Source organism: Alexandromys fortis, unplaced genomic scaffold (assembly GCF_014885135.2).
Source record: "Alexandromys fortis isolate MF-2015 unplaced genomic scaffold, M_Fortis_MF-2015_v1.1 scaffold_112, whole genome shotgun sequence".
NCBI lineage: Eukaryota > Metazoa > Chordata > Mammalia > Rodentia > Cricetidae > Alexandromys > Alexandromys fortis.
Window position 1 is genome coordinate 1,511,794 of NW_026068013.1, and position 27,460 is coordinate 1,539,253.

Below are 27,460 nucleotides of genomic sequence, written 5' to 3' on the forward strand. Positions count from 1 at the left end.
AGAAAATGATATTAAAGCCTACACAAAGGGCTGCAAATGGATCAGCAGGGAAGAGCACTTGCCGCTCAAGTCTGGCCTCCTGAATTCAACCTGCAGAAGCCATGTAAAGGTGAAAGAAGAGAGTGACCCCACAAAGGTGTCCTCTGACCCCCAAAAAGCGTGTGGCATGCTCACCTACATATACACACATCGTACACATAGGAATAATAATGAAGTCTTTTAATTAAAATTTTAAGACCTGTTTATGTAAGTCTCTTGAAGGAAAGATCACTTTGCGATTGTTAAGGGCGATTTCTGCCAGCATTTTTACTGGTCTAATCAAAGATTCAAGCCTTCTGAAGGTCCTGGAGTGGAAAGAATTCAAGCTTCCTCACGCATACTTGATGTCTCAAAATCTGTGAGGAGCCCTGGTTTTCCAACTGTCATTAAACTTCAACAAAAAGGCTTGACCAGAGGATACATCCACTCCTTCCCCATCCTGCAGACTGTGCTGAAGCCTTTGAAACCAGGCAAGCTCGCCTCTGGAGCACAACCCTCACAGAGGGTAGTTTCTGTGGCTTCTTCATATTGCAGTTGCCAAGGTTTGGGTTCTGCTTTGTTCTGCTTTTTGTTGTACTGGGTATGGTGGTCTGAATGAAGAATGTCCCCCCATACATTAGATATTTGAACACTCAGTCCCCAGTTGGTGGCTTCATTTGGGGACATTGTAGAATCTTTCAAAGTCAGAGCCATTCTGGAGGAAGTATGTCACTGGGGTTAGGGGTTGATGTTCATTCACTCTCTTCTTGGTGTTTGTAGTTGAGATGTGGCTGTGGACATCCTGCTCCTGCTAGTTTGCCTGCCTCTTGCTATCATGCCTCCATATCATGATGGGCTAGTCTCTTTCTGGAACCATAAACCCAGGTAAACTCTTCCTTTTATATAAGTTGTCTTGGTCATGGCGAGTTTTTGTTGTTGTTGTTTTGCTTTATTTTTTATTTTTTTGTTTTTTCGAGACAGGGTTTTGCTGTAGCTACTGAGCCTGTCCTGGAACCAGAGTGGCCTTGAACTCAAAGAGATCCGCCTGCCTCTGCCTCCCCCGTGCTAGGATTAAAGGCCCAGTGGTCATGGTGGGGTTTTTTTTCACATCAATAATAGTAATAATAATAATAATAATAAACACTGGGCTTCAAATCCAGAACTTCATACATGCTAGATAATTGCTTTACCATCAGCTTTATCCTCAGCCCTCTTTCTCTTTTTTATTCAGAAACAAATGCCTCATTCAGTGGTCCAGGCTGGCCGTGAATTCACTTTATAGACTAGGCACACCTTGATCCTCTTACTTCGGCCTCCTAAATAGCTGAGATTACAGACCCAAATCACCACTACCTAGGTTTTTAGCTTTTCAATGTTTGGATTTTCTTTGGCACCTAAGAAAGCAACCAAGGAAGGCAAGCTGGACAAATTAACTGGGTTACATATATACAGTAAAATGTTGTTTGACACTAGACAAAGTTACCACAGCACAAAATGAATGAAGCTGAGTAAAAGACCAACGGGAAAAGCCTATATGGTCCTAACTCTGAAGCATTCTTGGAAATGCAAAACTATTACAAAACCATTCCATTAAGTATGACAGACACAGGACACTTCAAAACAAAAAGGGGACATGATGAAACCTACAGACTTTGGCTAATAACAATCTATGAATAGACTCATTCATTTTAACAGATGCACCACAATGAATGAAAGACTCTAACAGGGGAAGCTTCACCAGTTCATACACAAAGGAAGAGGAAGGGAGGTTACATTGAAACAGTAGTACTCAATTAGAAAAACCTTTTAAACAATCGACAAAATTATAGAGTGTGAATTTGTATATAGCATTTCACTATAATTGGAAAAGTTTTGAGTATTCTGAAAATGTCTGCAATAAAACATTGTAAAAGAGAAAAGAATAATTGAGGATCCATTTACATATGTTAATATGTAAGAAGTTGTTAAAAGCTTATGTGTTAAAACACTACTCATCCAAAAAAATTGCCTTTAAGCCACATAAAGTTAATACTAAAAGTCCTTATTTTAAATTTTTCTTCTTTAATATATTTCCTTGAGAATTTAATATAGGCATACTATGTATTTTGATAATATTCACCCACCTTTATTCTTTCTGTTAACCCCTTCTAGATAGACACACACACACACACACACACACACACACTCCCCTTCATGGCCTCTTCCTTTTGCATAACCCACTGAGTTTAGTTGTGCTGCCCCTGTGGGCTTGGTCATGGGCAACCCTCCCTTAAGGAAACTGGCTCCCCTCCCCCACTGTCAAGGCTTGGTCATGGCCAACCCACATGGTCAGCCTCCCTTAAGGAAACTGGCTCTCCTCCCCCACTGCCAATATCTTCTCAGCTGGGGTGGGAGTCAGTTTAAGTTCTGTGAGGATTTTGTTTTGTTTTGTTTTTGTTTATCCTTCTCTAAACATTACTTTAGATTTTGAATTTAACCATGTTAGTTTTATAAATCTGGAATTTTCCTCTTGGAGAGTTTGTATTCCCCATGAGAAACAGTTCTGTTATTACTAAAAATTATCATTATTGCATAAACAGTAGTGAAATGTTAGAGAAAGTTTGGAAAACAGAACAAAAATAATTATATTCCCACCATCAGAACAGCCATCTGCATAAATTCTCTTCCAATTTTTTCCAATGTTATTAAGAATAACCACAAGGGGAAAAAACCTGCAGAGTCTCTCTCCTGAGTTCCACCTTAAATCTCCAATCTGTGGCATCTCCTGAGTTCCTCCTTAAATCTCCAATTTACTGCAGGTAGCAATAAAATATCCCATTTAATATTTTTAGATCATATAGAGTTTCTGAGAGCCCAGTGGAAGTGTGAAGAAAGTAATGAAGGAGTGACATGGTGGAAATTTCCCCTTCATCTGCACAACCCTTCCCTGTGTGGACAGTCGGCAAGGTTTGCCTCCTTGTAAGGGTGAGGTCCCAGGTATGCAGTCTGTCATAGCTGAAATCCATGGAGCTCCGAACCCCGTCATGCTCTGTGTGGCTGCCAGCTCCTAGACAAGAGAACCAGGGAGCAACAATGATCTCCCACTGAAGCATTGATGGCTGAGGATCCAGATGCAGGCTCGAGCAGCTGGCTGAGTGGGTAGAGGGTGCAGTGACTCAGCCAACAGCAGGCATATGGAAGGAGTGCCTGGAACTGAAGAGTGATAAACAGCTTTGTGATAAGCTCTCTCCCGGCCCCTTCCCTTTCCAAGCACTCCTCTCTGGCTGCACTGCCCTTTTATGTGGAATAACAGATTCAGATATGTAACATCTACAGGAGAGTGAGAGCTGGGAGAGCCAAGCTTACCGCCTATCACTGTGAGCCTGCAAGCACGCGCAGAGAAAGAGAGAGAGAGAGAGAGAGAGAGAGAGAGAGAGAGAGAGAGATTGGGGGGTGCATGAGACTGCCTCTACTGCTGGAGAAAGAAGCACAGCTATGTCTACATCATAGATCTGAGCTTCCAGAATAACACAGACACACAAGCAAAGAAACATGCTAGAATGTGGCCCAGAGAAGGCCGGCTCTGAGCTTCCATGACACTTGGTCTCTTACTTCTTTGGAATCCATCTATTTGTTTGCCTCACATTTTTCTGCTGTTGCCACAGAGACCAATGCTAAATAATTATGACAGTCAAAACTTCCCACGGAGCTTGAAACAGACACATCTTTCAGTCACCGTCAAATTTGTACCTATAAGCAAAGCCCTGATTGGTGTGTAACTGTTTTCTGACAACACAGCACACAGGAAGTATTTCAGCCAAACAACAACAACAACAAAATGCACACAAAACCAATATTTGGTGGAAGAAAGAACTAGAGACAAAGAGAACGGAAGTCATTGCGACAGTCCCTGAAATGCTTCTGGTCTCCCTGCACCAGACACTGCTTTTCTTGGTGCTTTAATTAGCCCGTGGGTCTTCCCGGGGTCTTTTCAGCCATGTGTGTTTTCTTTGAAGGATAGTTTATCTTTCCTGTTTATAGAGAATCACTAAATCATGAGCTGTCGTGAAACTCTCCCCACTGCTTTCCCCATCTCAACTTCACTTGTTAGTTTAAACCTTAATGAAAAAGTACAGAGTCTATCCTACATAGAACCCATTTAAACAAGTATTAGACACAAAACACACAGAACCATTACATGACATGGGGCTTCAAATGAGAGCCACCCACTGCAGACTCACGTATTGGAACATCCCCTGGTGGTAGCAGTGTTTGAGAAGGTGCTAGAAACTCTGGGTAAAGCAGCCTTGGTGGTGGAAGTATGTCACTGTGTCCAGGCTTTGAGGTTTTGAAGCCTGGTCCCACTTTCTGTTCTTTCTCTCTGTCTCCTGCATGTGTGACCTGCCTCTCTGCTTCCTGGCTGCCTGGCAGGACTAGGCTTCCGTTCTTTCCTTCTCACCCCTGCCCTGGGAGCTGGAAATTCTGAAGGCCTTTTCTCCTATAAGTTGCTCTTCTACAGGAACAGAAAAGTAAGAAATACATGTGACTAAAATATTTAATTTGTATGACATTTTGTTCAACATGGGATTCAGTAGTAATTCACTTTTTGTTTGTTTGTTTGATTGATTGATTATTGCTTCTGGAGACAAGGTTTCCCGTGCCCTGGTTGGCCTCCAACTCCCAGTGTTGTCAAACCTTAGACTTCTGATCCTCTTGCTTTCACCTGCCTGGGCCACCACGGCTAGTTTTATGTAGTATTTATTGGGCATTGAACTCAAAGCCCCATGCATGCCAAGCAAGTGCTACCTCTCTACCCCTAGTTCAAGCCTTCTTAAGGTGCATTTTATTTATTTATACATGTGTGCACACATGTGTCTGCAGTACCTGCTGAGACCACAAGAGAGAGTTGGATTCTCCAGAGCTCAAGTTACAAACAGTTGTTATAGATGGAAGTTTCTGTCCTGCCTGGTCCAGCAGCTGCTCAATTCCAAAGAAACACACAGAAGCTTATATTAATAAAAAACTGTTTTACCTATAGCTCAGGCTTATTATTAACTAGCTCTTACAAGTTAAATAAACCCATAATTCTTGTCTGTTTAGCCGCATGGTTTGGTACCTTTTCTCAGTGCAATATTCTCACCTTGATTCTTCTGCATCTGACTGGTGACTGATTCTGCCCTTCCTCTTCCCAGAATTCTCTCAGTCGGATTGTTTCTGCCTATACTTCCTGCCTGGCTACTGGCCAATCAACATTTTATTAAACCAATATGAATAACAAATCTTTACAATGTATAAAAGCATTATCCCAAAGCAAGTTGTGAGCAATAACATGGTTGTTATGATGAATTCTGGTCCTCCAGAAGAGTCACAAATGCTTTTATCCGAGCAAAGCTCCAGTCCACACTTACTTTTTTTGATAATATATGTAGCCAATATTTATAAATGTCCCAAAGATTAAGAAATTACTACCCACTCTGTGGCAGATGATTCTACTTTCAGGACCTCATTTTGGATTTCTCATTTGCAACCCTCATTTAAACCTCTATGTAACTTCGGTTTCTCTACTTTGTGTTGAAAATTTCATCAGATTTATTTATTGTCATGTTGAAATCAAAGATGACAACCTTTGCTCTGTTTCAAACTTGCTTACTTGAATAAATCTGCCCAATTTCCTAACAGTCAATCCATGTCCCTCCCAAACTTTGAAACTCTCAGGAGAGTAGAATACGGAAGCATGGCTGATTTCAGACGCTTAGGTATAAGTCAAAAATGCCTGCTTTCAAAATGAGGTAAATTAGCTTCCTTAACCTTCATGTAACTTGCTGGATGAGATGACTGTGAGTACCGTCTAGATTTCTTACAGGGGTTAACAAAGTTCTACTCTGAAGGGCCTCGTAGGCCCCATGAGATGTGATCGTCACCAGAGGGTTGTGACCCTACACTGTCTCTGGCATACCAGCACACTTCTCAGCAACAGGGCTGCTTACCCACCTTTGCAGAGTTAAGAGCCTTCACCTCATCCAGGCTAGAGAGCAACTTAACTCACAAATGTGGCCCTCAGCAAGGAGTCTCCCTCCTTTTTAATTTTTGACTAGGATTCACACTAAGAATTAACATTTTGCACCAGCAAGATGGTTCAGTGGGTAAAGTGCTTGCTCCTAAGCTTTATGACCTGAGCTGCAATCCCAGAATCCACGCGGTAAACAGAGAAAACACACACACACACATAAATAAATGGATGTGAGAAATAGTGTTTCCCACCACCAGATTCAGGCATGTTCTCAAAACTAGACAAGTTTCATTAAATAATGTTTTCCTTCATACGTTCAGTAAGCATCTTATTTTTTTCTAACATTAACTCAACTTCCTAAAGAGACTTCAGTGACCTTCTAGGACCAAACCAAGTTCGCGACCACTGGGACACTTGACACAAGGATGCCAGGACAACTCTTTTACAGAGAGTGAACATTCATCTGTTCCAGCTCTGTGTGGCATTGCGTCCATACACGCACACCCCAAAGTGTTGTAGGAGCTGCAAGCTGTGTTCCTGCCGCCCCAGCTCCTGGTCATCTGGCTAGCTTTATCAGAAATAATTACACGGAAACTGTATTCTTTTAAACACTACTTGGCCCATTATATCTAGCCTCTTCTCGGCTAACTCTCGTACCTGGACTAGCCCATTTCTAATAATGTGTGTAGCACCCCAAGGTGTGCTTACCGGGAAGATTCTAGCCTACATCCATCCTGGGTCGGAGCTCCATCGTGTCTGCCCCAGAGAGGAGAGCTATCGAGTCTGAGCTTACTTCCTCTTCCTCCCAGCATTCTGTTCTGTTTATTCCGCCTACCTAATTTTCTCCTATCAGGGCCAAGGCAGTTTCTTTATTTAACCAATGACCTTCCTCCATCACCAAAGGGCATCTCCAGGACTCCTCTTTGGAGTGTGTTCTCCACCCAGCCCAGAAGCATCCTCAGCTGATGAACGCGTAGTGATGTTTGTTAGGCAGGTGCTGTAGGCCACTGACACCCCATGAATACTGAATTCTATAGCCATAAGTAACCCAAGAGTTCATCCAAGAATGTTTAGCCAGGCCTTTCTTCAAGGTTGGATTCTAAATCAACACTCTCTACCTTTGCTTATTGTTTTTTTTTTCTTCATCCATGCTACATCCTTGTTAAACAATAACCCTTAGACAGTCTGCAAGGAGGAGAAGAGTGATACTTTCTCTCATGAAGACCAATTATCAAAAATAAATTTTAAAAAATCCACACTCATAAAACTATTAGGTAATTTTCTATTTCAGAATGCGTTTTTAGAATAAAGTTCAGTTTCACTTTCTAATAATACATTTCTGCTAAGGAAACATGTTTTTCCCTAAGAATATAAAACCACAAAAACACTGCTCCAATTCCCCTTCAGAATCAACAGCTGGCAGCTGTAGGTACTAGAAGTTTCTCTCAGCTTGCTGTCGTAGTTACCAACCCCACCGTCTGCACTGACTGCTTTGCATTTCCTGAATCTGCTCCTCTATTTCGTTAGCTCATAATTAAACTCTGGTATCTAACGATCCGAGCTGAGAAGCATCCTCACAATGAGCCATAAACAGGCCCATACTGGCTCCATACTGGTGAGTGCTACACTGCTGGAGAGGACCCTATTCAGCATGAAATGACTGCAATCCACACTTGAACCCAGCACAGTTCAAGCGCAGAACCGTCAGTGAGATTAGACATGGGAGCAGGCTGTGCACTTTAGGCCAGTGACATCCAGGCTCTGCTTTCCCAGGTCTTCCCTCACTTCCCATCAGTCGTCATGTGCATAATTAGTGTTCTTTCCAATGCTTGGTTAATGCTGCGCTGCATGGCCAGGCTATCCCTCTACAGCAGAGGCTGCCACTCTCCCAGAGACAGGCTCACTGCAATTGCTCTAGCGAGGTCTCCACCTCCTGCACTCACCCACCTCAGTGCTCTTCTCATCTCTCTATTCTGCAAGATTCCATAAACAAGAATGGTTGTTTCCAGACTTTTCTGCAAGGTCCCCTCATGGTGAAGATGCCATGCCTGGGTACACTCTGGGAAAGGAGACCCCTTCAGTGTCCAGGGAAGACCCTAGACACCTTCCAGCTAAGTTCTTACCTTTGACTGAATATACCAGAGTATAAATCTAGAGAAACGGACAATTACTCTGAAAACCAAGCAGACAAAGCTCATTTTTTTATCTGGGAGAGGCAGGAAGGGGCCAGGGAACCCAAGATACCGTCTGGCCCCTGAGCCTCAAGCAGCTGCCCAGGACAGAAGCCTAGTCAGCTTCATATCTGGCAAAGGAAGCTTTCTACCCTGAGGGCAACCAGCGTCTCTGTGCTACTCTACTGCATGACCCCTGTTCTCCAAAGCCTTGCCTGTTCTTACCCAGGGAAACAGGAAACAAACAGAAAGGGAGCCTCTCCCTCATGGGTGCTGACTCCAGGGTGCTCAACTGTTCTCCTAGATCTGCATATTCAAGAGATGCTCAAAGAGACCAAAGCTCTTCACCCCCACACTTCCTAACTGGAGACGAGAGTTGAAAGGATGTACATTGTATGATTAATTTGGGATCCAAAGTCAGTCTGGTTTAGATAACAGTTCTTTAGGTCTCTCTGGTGTAGTTCAAGCAGGTCAAAGAGTCTAAAGTCTAGCTCTAGTGAATGTCTATCACCTCCTGGTCAGGTCCGAGAACCATGCTGGGATGCTAGGCCTCTGGCTGTTGCATCTGCTCACTAAAATGCCTGCGGCTCTGGAACTTGAGCATTTCCTAACAGAAGTCAAAGGAAAATGAAACAATTGATCAAGTTTGGAAGTTAAAGTTCATAGGAATGGCTACTTCAGATGAAACTGAATTGTCTCAGACTCAACACAAAAACACATTTATTTGACATAAAAGTGTGTTGCTGGAATTCTAATTGATCTTAATAATAAAGCCCAGTGTCAGTTATTGGGGTAAATGCTGCAAGATCAGAGAAGTAAAGGAGCCAGCCACTAGACAGGCTTTTTACCTCTACTGAATCCTCATACCCAAGAGGGCAAGATTCTGTCTCTGTAAGTCCTCAGACTGAATGCCTTTAACTCCTGTGTCCTCCGGTCTTGTTTTCCTCTCTCTGCTCAGCCATAGCCTGTCCTGTCTCCACCTCCCTAATGTTGGGACTAAAAGTGTGAGCCACCACTGCCTGACTCTGTTTCTCTTTTAGACTGGATCAATCTTGTGTAGCCCAGAGTAGCCTTGAACTCACAGAGATCCTTCCGCCTCTGCCTCTTGAGTGCTGGGATTGAAGGTGTGTGCCACCACTGCCTGGCCTCTATGGCTAACTAATGGCTAGCTCCGCATTCTGATCATCAGGCAAGCTTTATTTGTTAAAGCAGAAAAAACAACATATTACCACTTATGTGAGCTTAACAGTTGAATTCACTGTTAATCCTCTGAAATGCTTTAATAAAATTTAACAGAAGTAGGATTATAGAATGTTACTAATGGTAATTTTTCAACCTCAGGACATTTAGGAATCTACTTAACAAGTGCCTAGATTTTAACTCCCTTAAACAAATTGTTTCATCATCACAAGATCATTTGAAAGATCTGCTAAAAAATACACTATTTTTACAAAAAACAGGATTTCAGAAATCTTTGCATCATTTTTCCCAGTAACCTTTCTCCTGATTTAAATAGCAGAAAGTAAGCTGGGTAAGAAGATATTAGAAAACCATATCTGCTCAGAGGGACCAGACAAGGCCAGGTTCAAAATTCTTGACTTAAATTATAATTTCTTTTTATTATGAAAAAGAGCACAAGAGACACTGGTAAAATAATTTGGTTAGAAAGAATGACTAATAAATATGATAAAATTCAAGCCACATGAAAAACACAAGCACATGGATCTGCTAAGTAAGTAGAAGTCAGTGAAGCTGGGCACAGGGAAGGAACAAACCAGGCAGGCAACAATAGCACTTCCTTGGGAACAAGTTTTGCAGATCCCCTAAAGCAGAGCTAATAAATGACTAACATTTTATTATACCAAATTCCTCTTGGCTATTACACCTAATTCCTTAAAACTTTCAAGTGATGTGCAGCAGAAAGTAAAGAAAGCAAATTACCCGTCCTGCCAGCACAAAGGGAGGTGAAGAACCTGTGGGCTGCACCCACAGTAGGTCGATCACAGAGGAACTACAGGACCCACCCCTCGCTCTCTCCCCAGCTGTCGAGCGCTGGACACTTTTCTACACCATTTCCTTCTAGCCTCTGTGTTCTGTCCTGGGCTCCCTAAACATGGAGCCGAAGGAAAATCTCTGAAATATGAGGCGAAAATAACTTTTGTTTCGGCTGAGTTGATCTTCTGAAGTGTTTTGTCAATGGTTTTTTAAAAATGATTAACACACTAGCTAATAATGACACAATAAATGATTGAACTTATTTGGAATGTGTCTGGGCAGCGCAGCCAGCTATCCCAAACCCAAACTAGCAAACAACCTAGGAGAAAGTTACAGATTCACTAGAGACTGAGAACAGGGCCCAGGTCAAGGTCCGTTCCCAAAGCAACCACCTGAAGTCAAATCTTAAGGGGCAGTACAAGCCAGTGACTGAACCCAAAGTCTCCCACTTTCTCAAGCCAACTGTGATTCATCTGCCTCAGCGTAGGTTGCCTCAACATAAAAATGTCATGTCTTCCTGTAAGGGATTACTATAGAAACTGGAATCTTTTCCAGACACACACACACACACAAAATAGATTAAAGTCACTATGGGCTTTGTGCTGGAATCATCATCAGAAGTGTGTTCTCAACATGCTTAACACCTGGATCTGTGACTCAGAAGAACTCTAGTTAGGGACATAGTTATATTTTCATAGAACACCTGAGATAATTCATTGGCCCACAAAAACGGTATGCTTGCCACAGCCAAGAAAGCAGACCAGACCTGAATATGTACTTTTAAAATTGCCTTGATTTCATTTCTAAAGGGCAAGAAAGCATTGCTCAAACAGAATCACGTAAATAGAAAACACAAAGTAAGTAGCCAGGAATTGGAGGTGTGAAGGCAGGAAGGCAATGTTTGTGAAAATTCAGCATGAAAGTTGCTAGCTAATAATTTACAGAAAATCTTTCACGGATAAAAACAAAAGAAGTTAAAGAGTAAGTCTGAGAAGCTGTGTTTCTTCCTGGGTCTCCCTGACCAACTCACAGTTACATTCTTGAGCTTTGAAGCTCATGGGCCCCTCACACACACATACTACATACACAAAGCCACAGCACCTACAGGTATGCACACACTGTGATGGCCTCACACACACACATACTACATACACATAGACACAGCACATACAGGTATGCACACACTGTGATGGCCTCACACACACATACTACATGCACAAAGACACAGCACATACAGGTATGCACACATACTGTGATGGTTCATTCTGTTAATATATATATATATATATATTTATTTACACACACCAAGAGAGTAACACACATACTACAGTGGTTAATCTATTTTATATACATTTTTTATTGAATGATTTTTGCCTGTGTATATGTCTACACCACAAACAGGTCTGATGAAAGTGAAGGTCAGAAGAGGATGTAAAAGCCCCCTGGAGCTGGAGTTCTAGATGGTTGTGAGCTACCTTGTAGGTCCTGGTAACTGAATCTGAGTCCTGCAAGCACAGCAAGGGCTCTTAACCACCGAGCCTTCTCTCCAGTCTCAATGGTGTTAATCTTAATGGCCAACTTGTAAAATTTAGAATCACCTAAGAAACAAATTTCTGGGCATATCTGTGAAGACATTTCCAAAGAAGTTTAATTAAGGTGAAAAGACACTTTCCTAAAGGTAGGTAGCAGCATTCTACAGTTGGGGGGCCCAGACTATATGCAAAGAAAAAGCCACTGAATGGCATTCATCATTCTGCTTCCTGACCATGAGCACAATGTGACCAGTCACCATGTACTCCTGGCCAGGCTTTTGTATCAGGAAATTATAAGAAGAAACTCCTTCCTTAAACTGCTTTTATCATGCATTATGTCACAGCAATCACACACACTCACACGCATAAACACACACACATACATACATACATACATACACACACACACACACACACAGAGTGCACACAACAGAGATCTGTAGAGCAAGGCTTTTATCTTGCATTATATCACAGCAGTGACACACACTCACACACATACACACATACTCACACACACAATCACACATACACACACACACACACACACACACACACGAGTGCACACAACAGAGACCTGTAGAGCAAGGCTTCCAGCACTGCCCCAGCCTCCCACTAGGTCTCCATGACTTCCTGCAGGGCCAAGGCTGGGATCTCCCTAATAACAACAGCCCCCACTCACCCCTGTACATTACACATAGCATTTCTTTTCAGTATATTGCACTGAATTTTCACGGCCACATTTTCCTCATATGATAACAATAACATATAAACAATTCCACACCTTAATTTTTCTCTCAAATTTAGATCATAAAATTTATGTTTCATAGGTAAGTAATGAATTTAGTAAACTTTAATAGCACTTGCTTGCCATTCCTAATCATTTTCAGTTATAAGTACATTTAAGTGCATAGCCACTTGGAATCCCTTCCTGGACTTCACACTATGTATGACAGCCAATTGTGGTACATTCTGGAAAAGGAAAATATTTTTTAAAAAATCATTCTTTTCAATAGTTAAGCCATTGTGTTTCTGTAAAAACAGAGAACTTCATATACACAGAAACAAAGCAAAACAAAACAAAAACACTCTACAACTCCTAGCATAGGGTGGACTGCAATCTCAGCTGGGGTGTTTGAGGCTGTGGTCCTTTGTGTCCAGCATGAGGGTATACACAGTGCATCCCATGTTCAGGACTAAGTGAGCACAGGGCAGGTGCTGCCACAAGTACTCAGAGTCACTAGGCATTTGGTGCGTAGATATATGCACAGGCAGAACACACAGAATAAAATGAATTTATTTAAAGCCTATTCAATCACATAGCGGACACATGACCCAATGTCCTCTCGGTGAACTCGAGCCCACTGCGGATGTTGCTTTACATGACACGCCGCCTGCTCTGGTTCCCGTTACATCTCGTGTGTAGGCTATTTTACATTACTTACACGTAAATAGCATCTTCAGTCTGTGGACTTTCTATGGTTAACAGAAAATACTCAGACGCAACGGAAATATTTAACAGAATGCTGTGGATACCGCACATACTATAATTGAATTATGCATATTGTATTTAACTGTGTCCATTTTGACACAGAAGGTTCAATTAAAAATGAAATAAAGTTTATCATCTTAGGACAGCCTAGAAAACACTCTTTTTGGAACATTATAATAGCAGTATTACTTTATTAAAATATGAGATGGGAGGGCTAACCAGGTGTGATAAAAATCTAAAAATACTGTAATGAGGTACAATTCTAAGTATATGAAACATCACTGAATTTTTAATACAGTAAGTTTCATGGCAGTAAGGAAACAAAAAATAAATGGCATTTTAAAAAAGCATCCCAAAAAATTAAAATCAGCCCTTTGAGACGGCTATGGTGGTCCACACCTTTAACCTCAGCTCTCAGGAAGCAGAAATAGGTGGATCTCTTTGAGTTTGAGGCCAGCCTAGTCTATGTGGAGAATCAGCCAAAGCTATGTTGTGAGACCTTGTCAAAAAAAAATCCTTTTAAATAGTATCTTGAAAACATGTGATATTTAATACAGCATTTTAACAACAAACCATAATCAGTTGTATAATTTTACTTTTATGTAAATCACTACAAATCCTCATGGTCGCTGAACAAAAGATTCTTTCATTAAATTGTGTGTGTGTGTGCTCTCATGTGTGTGGGGATGTATGTATGTGCATGTGCGCACATATATGTACATGTGTGCATGCATTTAGCATGTGTATACTTGCATTGCGTGCATGTATGTATGTGCACGTGTGCATGTGTTACGCATGTGTCTACACATGTGCGTGTGCACATAGATGTATGTGGGTAGCGTTTGTGTGTGCATGCGTGTGTACTCACATATGGGCGAATATATGTACATGTGTGTGCATGTGTGCAGCATGTGTCTGAGCACAGGTGTGATGTGCAGTTATCATGTGTCACTGTACATAATGTGGAGGTCAGAGGGTAACTTCCAATTTCTCCTCCTACTGTGGATTCTGGTGACTGAACTAAATTCCTCAGGTTTGCACCATCCCATTGGCCCAGGAGAAGATTCCATAATGCAAATGTCCATTTGTTTTTCCTTCCTTCCTTCCTTCCTTCCTTCCTTCCTTCCTTCCTTCCTTCCTTCCTTCCTTCCTTTCTTCCTTCCTTCAGTCCCTCCTTCCTTCCTGTCTGAGATAGAGTTCCATGTATCCCGGGCTATCCTCAAACTCATTATAAAGCCTTGAGCTCCTCCTGTCTCCACCTTCCAAGTGCTGGGATACATGCGGCACGCACTACCACAGCCAGTTTATGTAGTGCTAGAATTGAATTGCATGGAGTTCACTACATCCTGGGCAAGCCCTCCACCAACTGAGTCATCCATGTCTCCAGCCATAAACATCAAGTTCATGATAAGCCTAATCTAATTTATCTCATTGTAGTAACATTCTATAGTTTTCTAGTTTTTCTCAATGATTTTTCTTCCCACAGAATTTGGAATCAGTTCCTCTATTAAGTGGTCTGATGACAGCATTTGACTTCAGCATTTCCAGATATTGGCTGGACACAATCCCTTGTAAATCTGGCTATTTAATAAGCACATTCACTTCCTAGCATCAACATTAGCTAGAGGGGGAAAGGATAAGAAAATTAACATTGAACACCAAGGTCATCCGTTGCCCTATAAACTCTGCAGATGTCAAACATTCAGTACAGGCTGGAGAGAAGGCTCAGCAGGTAAGAGCACTAGCAATTCTTCCAGAGGACCTGAGTTCAATTCCCTACACACATGAGATGGCTGTAACCCCTGTTCTAGGGGATATGATCCCTTTTCTGGCCTCTGAGGGCACCAGTCATGTGCACACTCGGTGTACAGACACAGACATACATGCAGGACTAATAGCCACGCACATTTTATAAATAAAAATTGTAAATATATGCAATACAAAGAAATAAATGCACATGAAGTAAACATTATTCCCTCCTCTGAAGAGGGTAAAGTCACAAGAGAAGTGGGGGATATGGCCACACGTACAAACAACAGGGGTGAACTGAGAAGGCGCATTGCTCACTCCAAAACCCAGGCCCTTTCTGCTCAACTGGACCCTGTTAATGCTGAATCTTACGCACACCTACCAAGTACTAAATGTTTTCATGATCAGAGAAGAAATGCTATTAGCCAGGCACACCTGTGAGTGACAATGCTAAACTCATCTGAAAAGCAAACATTCTCCATGTCTTTTATCCAGATTTAATACTCAGATGACATGGATATGCCCTGCCTGAAGTTCAAAGCAGAGTCTCAAACATGAGGCCAACTGAAGCTTCAACATGAAGATGCACAGGGAGGGGAGCATCTGATGACGCAAATCTTGTTTTGCCCTGCTGCAAGTAGGTACCACAGCATCACTTCGCCAGCCATGAACAGTCACAAAAGTACAATCTTTATTAGAGAGAGCAATGTAAGGAATCAAGATGGGACCAGGAACCAGGAATGTGGCTCACGCCTGTAACACCAGCCCTCTTGAGGCTGAAGTGGTTGTCCTGAGCTTGAAACTAACCTGGGCTACCTAGTGAATTCAAGGCCACTATGAGCTACATAGAAATGCCCTGTCCAGATAGAGAGACAGACCTGCAGGCAGGCAGGCAGAAAGGCAGACAGACAGACAGACAGACACACAGAAATGAGTAGGCTTTGAGAAGAAAAGCCAAGCACCCAACACAGTCTAAACTTGACCATCTGAGACAAAACTCATCTGTCATCTGGTTCTTATCTGGTTTTCCTCCATCATGGTTGTTCAGAATACACTGTATATTCTTTTTATTTACCCTCTAAGGGTCCCTCTGTCAATGCTGTCCCCACAGGTCAGACTTCCTATACATCCATCCATATTCTCCCATTCCTGATTATCCTTTTAAATCAGATCATTTATANTGAACAGTTTGTATAGTGAGTGTGTGTGTGTGTGTGTGTGTATACAACGGTCATTCGAACATCCCCTCCTGATAACTTAGATGACAAATATCTTTCTTCCTTAGCCATCTTCATGGCTTTGCTCAGTCTTCACACTGAGACACACAAAATCTTCCTCCCTCCTTCCAAACTGAGTGTCCTTTTCCCATCAGTCCCTGCTCTTGATTAGTCCGTAGACCCTACCAATATTATTGCTGCCTCCTCGCACTAATAACTCCCAGGATGACCTCAGAAGTCAGTGTCAGCTGTGTGTGGTTGTAAACGGAGACAGCACTCACGATTCCCAGCCACGTAGACTTGAATAACCACACAAAAAAACTATATTAATTTGCAACTCTATTTAGCCTATTTGCTCAGGCTTCTTATTAACTAACTCTTACATCTTAAATTAGCCCATTTCTATTAATCTAGGTATCACTACAAGGTAAGGTCCTGCTGGTAAGGTCCCAGTGTCTTTCTCCTTCAGCAGCTACATGGTGTCTGCCTGACTCTGTCTTCTTCCTCCCTGCATTCAATTTACTTTTCCCACGTAGCTATATTCTGCCCTGCCACCGGCCAAAGCAGCTTTTTATTTTTAGCCAACGGTAATAAAACATATTCAAAAGACCAAAACAACAAAAAGCCAGCCTAACTACATTCACTGTCTGTCTGCACCTTGCAGGCACACCTGCAAAAGTCATTTTCTAAGCTACCATCTTCCCTGCAGACAGAACCTTACGTCGGAAAACTTTGTCTCATCTGCAGAATATGACTCTTTAAGTTTAGAATAATTGCTCATCCACCTATTCCACTTTTGAGACTCTTGAGACATGCAAGGTATGATCATCATATAATATTATTTATGAGACACTCTCTATTATATCAAAAAAAAATCAACCAAATCAGATAAGCCAATGTTGTAAAAATGCCACAATTTGCCTTTCTTTTCTTCCTTTTTTTTTTTTAAATGTTGGCTTTTTGAAACAGGGTTTCTCTCTGTAGCCTTGCTGTCCTGGAACTCACTCTGTAGACCAAGCAAGCCTCCAACCTAGAGATCCACCTGCCTCTGCCTCCCAAGTGCTAGAATTAAAGGCATGCACCACCACTACCCAGGGATTCCGCATTTCTTAAATTACCTACGGGTATCTTAAGATACCCAATCTAAAAGTTAAAACTGAAAAGAAAAATCTATCATCACCAAACTGTTCTGCAGTTTCATTAGGTATGTGACTCTTGCCTCTCCCTGCACTTCCATTATAATCTAAAATGTTATTGCCACTCAAGAATGCAAAATGTAGAAAAGCAGGCCCTCCTAATTTTCTAGGCATCCACACCTCTGCAAAAAGGAAAAAGGTTGTTTGGGAAAAAACCCAAAACTGAAAATTCCCAGCAACCTGAGCAGCCATGTGCATCTTCCTGCTCTGCATTTGACATGTTCTAAAGCAAACCATGTTCTTTACATGACGCTACATGTGCAGGTTCCACCACAACTCCTGCTTCAGTGTAGTAACAAGATCCTTCTTTTCCAGACAGGATCTGGTTGCAGAGCCCAGGAGAACCTGAAACTGACAATCCTCTTGCTTGAAGATCCCTGCTACTGTTTTTGAAGGGTATAAAGAAAGCTAGATTCTTGACAGTGAAGTTAGATACTGTGGAGTCTTCTGGTTATCCACATCCAATTAGATGCCTCCTAGAAATATCCTAACTAAAGTTTAAATCTGGGCCCAGGAGATGACTCAGAACATGGAGGTGTGTGCTGTGTAATCCGGTAAACCTGGGTTCTATCCAACTCCAAAGAGCTAACTTCTGACATCCACACATAGTGTATAATGCCAAACTCAAATACCACATGCACACAAAGTAATTTTTACTTTTACTTTTGTTCATCAAGACAGGGTTTCTCTGTGTCACCTAGGCTGTCCCAGAACTCTGTAGACCAGAGGCTGCCCTCAAACTCACAAATCCAACTGTCTCTGCCTCCTGAGTCCCAGAATTAAAGGCATGGGCCACTACAACCAGCCAATAATAATTTCCTTTAAAATTTAAGTTTACATTCACCTGGCCAAAGTTTACATAAATTTCCCTTTCTCTTCTTCTTCTCTTTCTCCTTCTTTTTCGAAACAGGGTCACACATAGTTCAGGTTGAACTCCAACTCACTATGTAGCCAAGGATGACTCTAAACTTCTTATTTTCCTGTCTCAGTGTCTTAATTGCTGGGATTACAGGCGTGCACCACTACAAATAATTACATTCAATGACTGTCCTTCTATCAGCTTCTCTCTCCCTTTGCTTCAGGGGCTGTGAGGATGAACTAGTTCTATATGAGTTGCTATGATTATACAGAAGCCAGGCACTGTAACTGAGAGCTTGGCTGCTATGAAAGAGGAAGCCAGGGTTCCATGACCAACGTGACCAGACACTTGGCAGTGGGCTCTAACTCTCAAGATTAAAGTCAATAAAAAGCCGCTGTCAGTCGATGAGGCCTAGTCTACTGAGGACACATTGGAGGGATGATTAGATTCAGTGCAGTGATCTGGTAGGCTCAAAGAGAGGGAAAAACTGGCAGAGTTACAAGCTGAACCTGCCTGGTGGCAGGCGGGGGAGGCGGCACATGGCACCTGCTTGAAAGCTAGCATGGGCAGATTGCCTATGTAAGTACTGCGTGCACGGCCTCCAACCACGAGGGCTGGGGGGTACTGAGCCATAGTACTTACTGCTAAGGTGTTCCTTCCAAGGCACAGGCACTGCCTTTCTGTTCTCACTGCAACTCAGTTTTCTGACCTTTGAACTCAATGACACCATCCTCTGCAAAGGAAAGCAGGAGAGACTGACACCATTCTGGAGAGCCCCCTAAGCTCCTGTGGAACACACAACGAGGTAGATTGGAACAATCAGCCAGACTGGTTTAGCTCTACTCCAGTGAGCACCAAGGCACCCGTTGAAATTAGCACAAGTATGGTTGCCTTCCCAAGGAACAAGTCCCTGAAATGACCTTAAAGCGCCATAGTCTGAATCCAGCTCCTAAAAATTAATTACTGCATGTTTGAAAGGCATCTGCTAGTTTACGTCGGGTTCTAAGGGCTGGAAGAAACAAATGAATGGGGAGGTAATTACACACTCACACTTCTGACTGGACTCCCCAATCCAGCAAGCGAAACCACCTCAGTGGAGTGCACAGCAATGAAGCCGCTCCGGAGTAAACAGGCACCACAGATGCCAGTTCAATTAAGACAACCTGATGGCAAGTTCAGATGCCAAGAAAAGCCTCAGAGGACACTATCAGCGCCCCTGCAAATGACTCTGTAAACTGGAGGAAGCCATGGATGGCCTCTCAAATGCTGTAGGCTTTTCCTTTCTCCCTTTTACCTAATTCTTTTCCCCACACAACCAAACTTCTGAATGCACAGCAGGTCCCAGGTATACCAAGCAGAGACTGGCATAGTGGAAGTCTATGAGCAAGGCTGAGTTTGTGCAAGGAGATGGGGTCCATCATCTTTCCCACAACAACCCCTTTTTGTTACTGCTGTTAACAGAAGAGTCTCCTGACATCTTGCTACGTAGCCAACTTACCAAATCAAGCCATGAATGCCTTCCTCATTCCACAGTAGGCTCCTAGGTCCATACCAGCATACCTAAGCTTCCTTCTAAGACAGTTCACTGTGTTTACTGACACTGGGTTTACCTTTTACTTTTAAGGCGTATCTCATTCCAGATCACAATAAATGTGTAGCAGTGAACGTCACACTGATGTCTGTGACTGTGACAATAAATATCTATGGGGAGCTATGCTAACGTATGCTAGTTACATCCCTAGTGTAGTCTACATCCACTTGGACCGCATCCCAAGCACTGGAATGAGCGCAATGCATCTTTGTGGGGTGGGTCATGGGGCACTAGTGTCATAAGCATCTTCTTCTAGAAGGCAGGTGATACGCCCAGTGAATGGCTGGGTGTGAGAGAAAAGGCCATCAACAAGGTATCGATGCTGGAGGAGTTCCCACTGGGAAAGATGTTATCAACAATCTCTGTGAGAGGAAAATTAGTTTCAGCAAAACAGCATCATTAAATTAATTATATGGAGTTGACAAATTTTGTGCTGGTTTTTCAATATTGTTTACATTAAAATTATAAGCTTATCTGCTTTTAAGATAGTATGAATGTAATACACAGAATTCATTTCATGCTTACATACTGCCCTAGTTTGCAATGCTGGGATTAACAACATGAGCAAGGGTTGGGACAGGAAGTGAGGGCAGAAACTGAAGAAGAAATCATGGAGAAACAGTGCTTACTGGCTCTTTAACTCACAGTAATCTGCCTTCCTACGGCTCAGAGGATGATACTGTCCGCAATGGACTGGGCCTTTTTACATCAATGAACCAGTCAAGAAAGTGCTTCACAGACATTCCCACAGGCCACTCCTATGGAGACAAGCCCTCAACTGAGGTTCCCTGTTCCCAGGTCATGTCAAATTGGCAGCCATAATTTGCCATCACACATATGATCAACAATCACAATAAATAATTGAATATATATGAGTCTCCATTATGGTTGTTCCCTTAAGAACTTCGAACAAACAAGTTGAAGCAACTCTTAACTGCAAACCAAATAGCTATCCAGTTCCAGCATAAACCCCTGAGAGGAAAACCAGAAGAGAGGAAAGCTGGCCCAGATGCTGCCCAGCAGATTGGAGGGAAGAATGCAGACAGGTGTTATCTAGAGGGGTTTTCATTTTATTTCAGTATCCACCAGGATGGTCCAAGACACCGAGAACCACCGAAACCCAAGCACATCACCTATTAAAGGGCGTAGTGTTGGCATAGAGTCCATACAGATCACACCAACACTCAGCTTCATCTCTGGACCACTTACAATGCCTACTGCAATGTAACTAAACAAACCTGCTGCACTATTCTGCTTTGGGGAAATGACTGAGGAGGCTAGACCGAAAATGGCCCCATAGGCTCATATGTTCAAATATTTCCCAGTTCATGGACCTGGCTGGAAGAATTGGAAGGTGTGGCCTTGTAGGAGGAGGGGCTTTTCTTTATGCTACATTAGTTTAACTCTGTGAAGCTGTGATTCTCTGCCTGACTGAAACACCTGATAGTCTAATAAAGAGCCGAACAGCCAATAGTGAGGCAGGAGCAAGGATAGGTGGGGCTGGCAGACAGGAACCAGGGAAGGAGGACATCAGGGGCCAGCCACCCCGCCACCCAGCCACCCCACCACCCAGCCACCCAGCTACACAGCCGGCCACAGAGTAAGAAGGAAAGAAAAAAGCCCAGAGGGAAAAGGTAAAGGGGTTAATTCAAAGTTAAGAAAAGTTGGAAGAAACAAGCCAAACTAAGGTCAGACATTCATAAATAATAATAATCCTCTGTGTGTGATTTATTTGGAAGTTGGGGGCGGGTTCCACAAAAAAAGAATAGAAACATCATACAACAGAGGTGTGTCACTGAGGGTAGGCTGTGAGGTTTTGTAAGATCATACTAACCACCACCTCCACCACACACAGGCATCTCTGCTGGCTGCCTGCAGATCAGAATGTAAAGCTCTCTGCTAATGCCCCAGCATCGGGCCTGTCCCCTTCCCGCCCTGATAACAGACTTACCCTCTGAAGCTGGAAGCCAGCCCCCAGTTAAAGGCTTCCCTTTGTAAGAGTTGCCTTGGTCATGGCGTCTCCTCACAGAAGTAGAACAGAAAGTGAGAAAAGGATAAGACGAAGGTGCTCTGCGTTCAGAGCTTTAGCTCTCTCGCTGACTGCAGATACAGAGGGCTACGTGTATTTGAATTACTGGTGGATTATTTTAATTTACAGACACTAGGCTGGGGAGATGGCTAGCGTATAAGCATGGAGACCAGAGGTCCACCTCCAGAACCCACATTTAAAAACAAAAACAAACAAACAAAAAGTGTCTGTCACAACACTGGGAAGACTGAGCCAGAGAATCCCTGGAGTTGCACCCAGGCCAGCCACGTCTTCGTGGTGAGTTCCAGGCCAGTGAGAGACCCTGACTGTACAAACAGGGTAGACAGTAAAACAGAAATGACCGCCTGAGGTTGTCCTCTGGCATTTGCATGTGTATGTGCTTGCACTCACATACGCAAATAAAAAACTGACAAAAATGTATACACTTTTGGCACACAAAGGTACATTCTGACACATGCGTATACTGCAGAATGTCTAAATCAAGCTAATCCGTGTGTCACTTCATACACCTCTCTCCTTTATAGTTACAACAGTAGAAAGCCCAGATATTTTTAATCCCATTCTCTCCCGATCGCCACCCAACTTTTCTTTTTGCAGTCTACTTCAAGAAAAAGTTCATTTCTCTCAAAAATTATTTAAACGCAAAGAATAGACAAAAAATAATTATATGCGAAAAATATGGAGGAATAATACTGAAATATTTTATCACATGATTCTTTGAAAGAAAAAAAAGTAAAATCCTGTGATTTAAATATTTTAAAACTGGCACCTTATAAAGGAATAAAGTTCAATAACATAATATTTGATAAGGGTGGAACTTTTGAGTCACACAGCTTGAACCAAACTTGAGTCACTCTTTATTAAGAACATGGTCAAATGTCACTTCTAGATATAAGATGTGTGACAAAGTCAGTGGGTAATCACATGAGTGATATTTGTAGCTACTTGCCAGCTATCATCCTCGGGATTTGAACTCTGGTCAAGACGGATCTGCTAAACCATCACCCTTTTCCTCAGAGTGGGTAGAAAAATGGAATGAGGTGGAACCACATGAGCCTGTCAGACCGACAACTCTGGAAACTGAAGGCAAGAAGAGCAACCAGTCTAGGTGTTCAAAATGAACCTGGGCAACATTGTGAGCCCTCACCTCATGGAAGGGAGGGAAGGAAGGAAGGAAGGAAGGAAGGAAGGAAGGAAGGAAGGAAGGAAGGAAGGAAGGAAGGAAGGAAGGAAGATAGGAAAATGGAAATATTAGCTGCTCTTCCAGAGTATCTGAGTTTGATTCCCGGCACCCACATCATGATTCACAGCTGTCTATAACTTCAGTCCCAGACCCCGACTTCAGTTCTGACCCCGTCTTCTGATCTCTGTAGGCACTGCACACATCTGTGCAGACAGATACATGCAAGCAAACACTAATATGTAGAAAATAAAATTTAAATCTGGCTCAACTCAGTATGGTAATGGAATGCTGTGACTCAGGAAGCTGAAGCAGCTGGATTTCAAGTTCAAGGCCAGTCTGAGCTGCATAGTAAGACCTTGTCTCAAAATACAAGAAACCAACATCAGCAACAACAAAAACCCACAAGATAAAACTATCTAATTCAATTTATAAGCAATCTTCTATACGATCAATTAAAGAGACCAGTGTTAGGAGACATGCATAGTTTTACTGAGAAAGGGATATACATGTAAAACAAAAGAGCGTGCACAATGAGTGTAGTACCATGTGCCAACAATCGTGGGACTCTAGAGGTAGAGTCAGGAAGACAGAGAGCTCAAGGCCTGTCTGGGCTGCAGAAGACTCTGCAGTAAACAAACAAATACACAGCAATGCCTGCAGAAAAAAATGTACCACATCAGTAAGAATAGAAATCAGAAACTCTTATCTTTAGTTAAACAGGTTATATTAGAAAACCATTATTAGTGAAACAAGTTTAGGTCAAATCCTGAAATGGATCACAGACACAACTTATTAAACCAGTTGAATACCTCCTTAGGTAGATAGGAAAAAAGTCAGGAGGAGCAAGGCTCTCTCGCTGGGCCTGGGAAAGCACTAAGCCAACTTCAAACCCTTCAAACAGGCCACTACCATAGCAGCTTCTGAGGGCAGGCATCTAGCAGCTGTAGACTGGCCTGGAGTATCCTCTTCGGGGAACAGAAGTGGATCAGTGAGCAAAAAGCAGTACTCCCCTGTCTCTTCAAGCATCTTTTGCTTCCAAAGTCCCCATTTCATAGCTGATACAGGTATGTGTATGCGTGTGTGTGTGTGTGTGTGTATGTGTGTGTGTGTGTGTGTGTGTGTGTGTGTTGGCATGCCTATAACCAACTGAATTGACTTTTGAGAGTCACTTCTCTCTTTCCACTAGGGGCTCCAGGGTGTGAACTCAGGTGGTCAGACTTGCATGGCAAGCACTTTTACCCACTGAGCCATCTCACCAGTCCTGGGAGTTCATTTAATGTGAAATAAAACAGCTTCTTCCACAAGGAAAAGGGTAGCAAAAAAGCATTTTGGAGCAACAGCAGGTTTATACATTCAAGGGCAGAAGGCCGAATTCAGAAGGCAGGGTCCTAATGTGTCCAACCAAGGGCAGGGCCGCAGGCCGCATTCTTCCCAGGAGAGCTGTGAATGCAAACTTGTGTCTTTTCAGGTCCCAATATCAAAAGGTTGGGCATTCCTGGCATCCTCCAGGATTTTACACCCTCAACACGCCCTCAGGGACAAACGACAGAAAAGACCTATAGAGGGTCAAGAAGAAACACATGATCTTCACAAAGCTAAACCGAAGAATCCCAAGAAAGTATGTAATATCACATAAAATACAGTCAGTGAAATAAAATACATGTCAGGAAACATTTTCAACTTGTAAAACACCAAATGGTCACCTGCCAGCAAAGCGTGAGTCAGCCGGGCACAGCACACTGGGGAAAGGGATGGCCTCTATGAGGACTGAGGCCGCATCCTGCTCCATAGAGCTCAGGAAGATTTGCTGTGAGACCTCAGCCATGATTTCAAACCAGATAAAAGGGTGTTCACACTTGTGTAGACAGGGCTCAAAGAACCGATAAGAAGCAGTATTTCCACAAACCGCATTGATAATCATTGCCATAGTAGTCTCAAATTCAGATTAATTGACAATGGGCACGAATATACTTTCTTTATTCTGGGAAAATAACACACATGGTGCATAAATATTTGAGCACCAGGAATGGCTAAAACCAAAGGGACTTGGAAAGCATTAATTTCAAGATATCTAAGAGAAATCCTTGCTAGTAATACAGTGTTCCAAGTATAGATCAGATGCTGAGCGCTGAGTCTGCTTCAGGCACACACAGACCCTCATCATGTAGTCCAGCACCCCACCTGTGCAAGGACAGCACCTCTTGGAAAGACCTCAGGGCTACCAAACCACCCAGAGGCCTCTCCAGTCAGAAGCCAAAGCCCCAGGAGCACTTCCAAAGCTGAAGCTTTCCCGGGGAAAGGCGATGGTTAAGCTTCAGCGTGTAGTAATTACTTGTATGATTTTCAGTATGAGAAAGTCTGGCTTGAGAAACTTTTTAAGAGGTAATAGTGGAAGGGGAAGTTATGGGAGAGAGAAAAGGAAAGTATCCTGTCGGGAGGGGTGTGGGAAAGGAGGCAGAATCCAGATACTGACATCCATCATCAAAAGTTTGAACTGAGACCTGAACTCTCTCCAATGGCCAACACCACACACGATGCAGGCAAAAAGGGTACTCAGAAAATTCTAGGACTGTAAAATCCGCTGCTACTGTATTGTGTCCAAACAGCTTACCCATGACCAAGCTGCAGGAGTATATTTTTAAAAAGTCAAATCAATTACTGAAGTGTCACCTTTGTATGAAATTATTTTTCTAAAATATAACTAAATTTGCCAGCTTCATATTAACTCCGAAAACCATGCTCTTAATTCCACTCCTCCCCAGGAGTTTTTGTTTGTTGTTTTTGTTTGTTCATTTGTTTGTTTGGACACAGGATCTCACTCTCTCCCCTGGCTGCCCTGTGATTTCATTCTTAATTCAGGCTAGCCTCAAACTCCTTGCATTCCTCCTGCCTCAGCCTTGCCAGTGCAGGCACCACAGGCGTGTATGCCTATCTCTCTAGGACTTAAAAACAAAACAAAACAACGAAAAAAATAAATAAAAACAAACAAAACACAGCACAACCAGTCACCGAAACCTTGACAACAACAAACAAAAGTGTTCGGTCCCAACATCTTTTCGGCTACAAGTTACAAAAGTTGACTCTGAAGGGTTGTCTGGGGATCTTTCCCTTCCCGGTGTTGCCAGGGAAGTAAATAGGAACCACTAAGAACAGACTTTGTTGGCTACCAGCAGGGGAGCCCTTCAGCTTTTGTCCCCAATCCATTCAAACAAAAGAAGTTTGGTCTGAGTTTCCCAACCGGGGTCCCGCACCCCGCGGGGGCCCTGCAGACCCCGGGCCCGACACTCACTCCTCAGCGCCCCGATGAGCAGAGAGCCATCCTTCAGCAGCTCTTTGATGAACTTGTTGGTTCTCTCCAGCTCGATCTCGTGACACTGAAGTCTTTCCCTGAAATCCGGACTGTCCAAGTAGGAGTCGCTGAACTCCAGAGTGGGCAACCCCATGGCCCAGGCGCGGTGGCCGCGGCAGCGGCGGGTGCAGGGGACACTGCGAACACGGGGGAGCGCGGGGAAGCGCGGAGGACAGGGCCCCGCGCGCCGGGCTCAGTGCAGCTACCCCGAGGCCGGGCGGAGGCTCAGGGCGCTGTCACCGGGGTGCATCGTCGCTTGGTCGCTGCGTGGGGGTAGCGAGGCTGCTGGCTGCGCCGCAGAGCACAGTCTCCTGGCAGAGCCACTCGCGGGCCGTGGGGACGGAGGCGCACACTTAACCGGCGGCGCCCCGCGGCGACTCGGGCCCGCAGGGAAACCCGCCCCCCTGTGCCGAGTGCACGCGGGCCGGGCGGCAGCTCCCTGGCCGACCCTCCTCCGCGCTCCCCGCCCCTCGCTGTCCCCGCCCGGTCCCCGCCCGGTCCCCGCCGCGCGCACTTCGTTCCTGGCGCCCAGCTCTGCTCCGCAGCCTTGCCCCGAGCGCGACCTGTTCCCCTCCCGGCCCGCTGTGATTGCCTGGCTCGGTGCGTCCCAAACCATCCCCTACCGCCCAGCGTCCCTCCCAGGCACAAGCGAAGGGACGCCCACGTTAGCTCTGGCTAAAGTCAGTATTCTCAAGGCTGCTGGAGTAAACTCCTTCCCAGTCGCGTTCAGGTTTCCTTTCCTTCAGGATCCTGCCCAGACGTCCGATGTGAGAAGGGTGTTCTGCCTGTTTCCCAGCCCCGCTGCACTGATCAGCGGTGAGGTGTTTGGAGTATTTCCCCCAGTCTGTAAGAAGGTGGGAAGGTTTTTAAATTTACGTATTTTGCACTCCCATTATAGAGTCTCAGATTGGCACCTGGGTGGGTGTCAACGTGTTGACCTGACCAAGTACTTCAAAGGAATCCTTAACTCCTTTGGTGGTTGTGGTGGCCCAAACCCTCACTCAAGAGGCTGAAGGAAGAGATTAGTTGAGAGTTCAAGGTCAACATGAACTCTGCGCTGCAACCCTGTCCT

General features: G+C 43.7%; 1 protein-coding gene across 1 annotated transcript in view; it reads right to left on the reverse strand.

The window, feature by feature from the left end:
- The window catches only part of Arhgap42 (Rho GTPase activating protein 42), a 227,323-nt gene extending 200,542 nt beyond the window's left edge, over positions 1-26,781 (reverse strand). The window contains exon 1 of the mRNA XM_050162229.1: positions 26,329-26,781. Coding sequence (XP_050018186.1) covers positions 26,329-26,482 — 154 coding nt within the window. The 5' untranslated portion in view covers positions 26,483-26,781. The remainder of the gene's footprint in view (positions 1-26,328) is intronic.
- Positions 26,782-27,460: the final 679 nt, after the last annotated feature.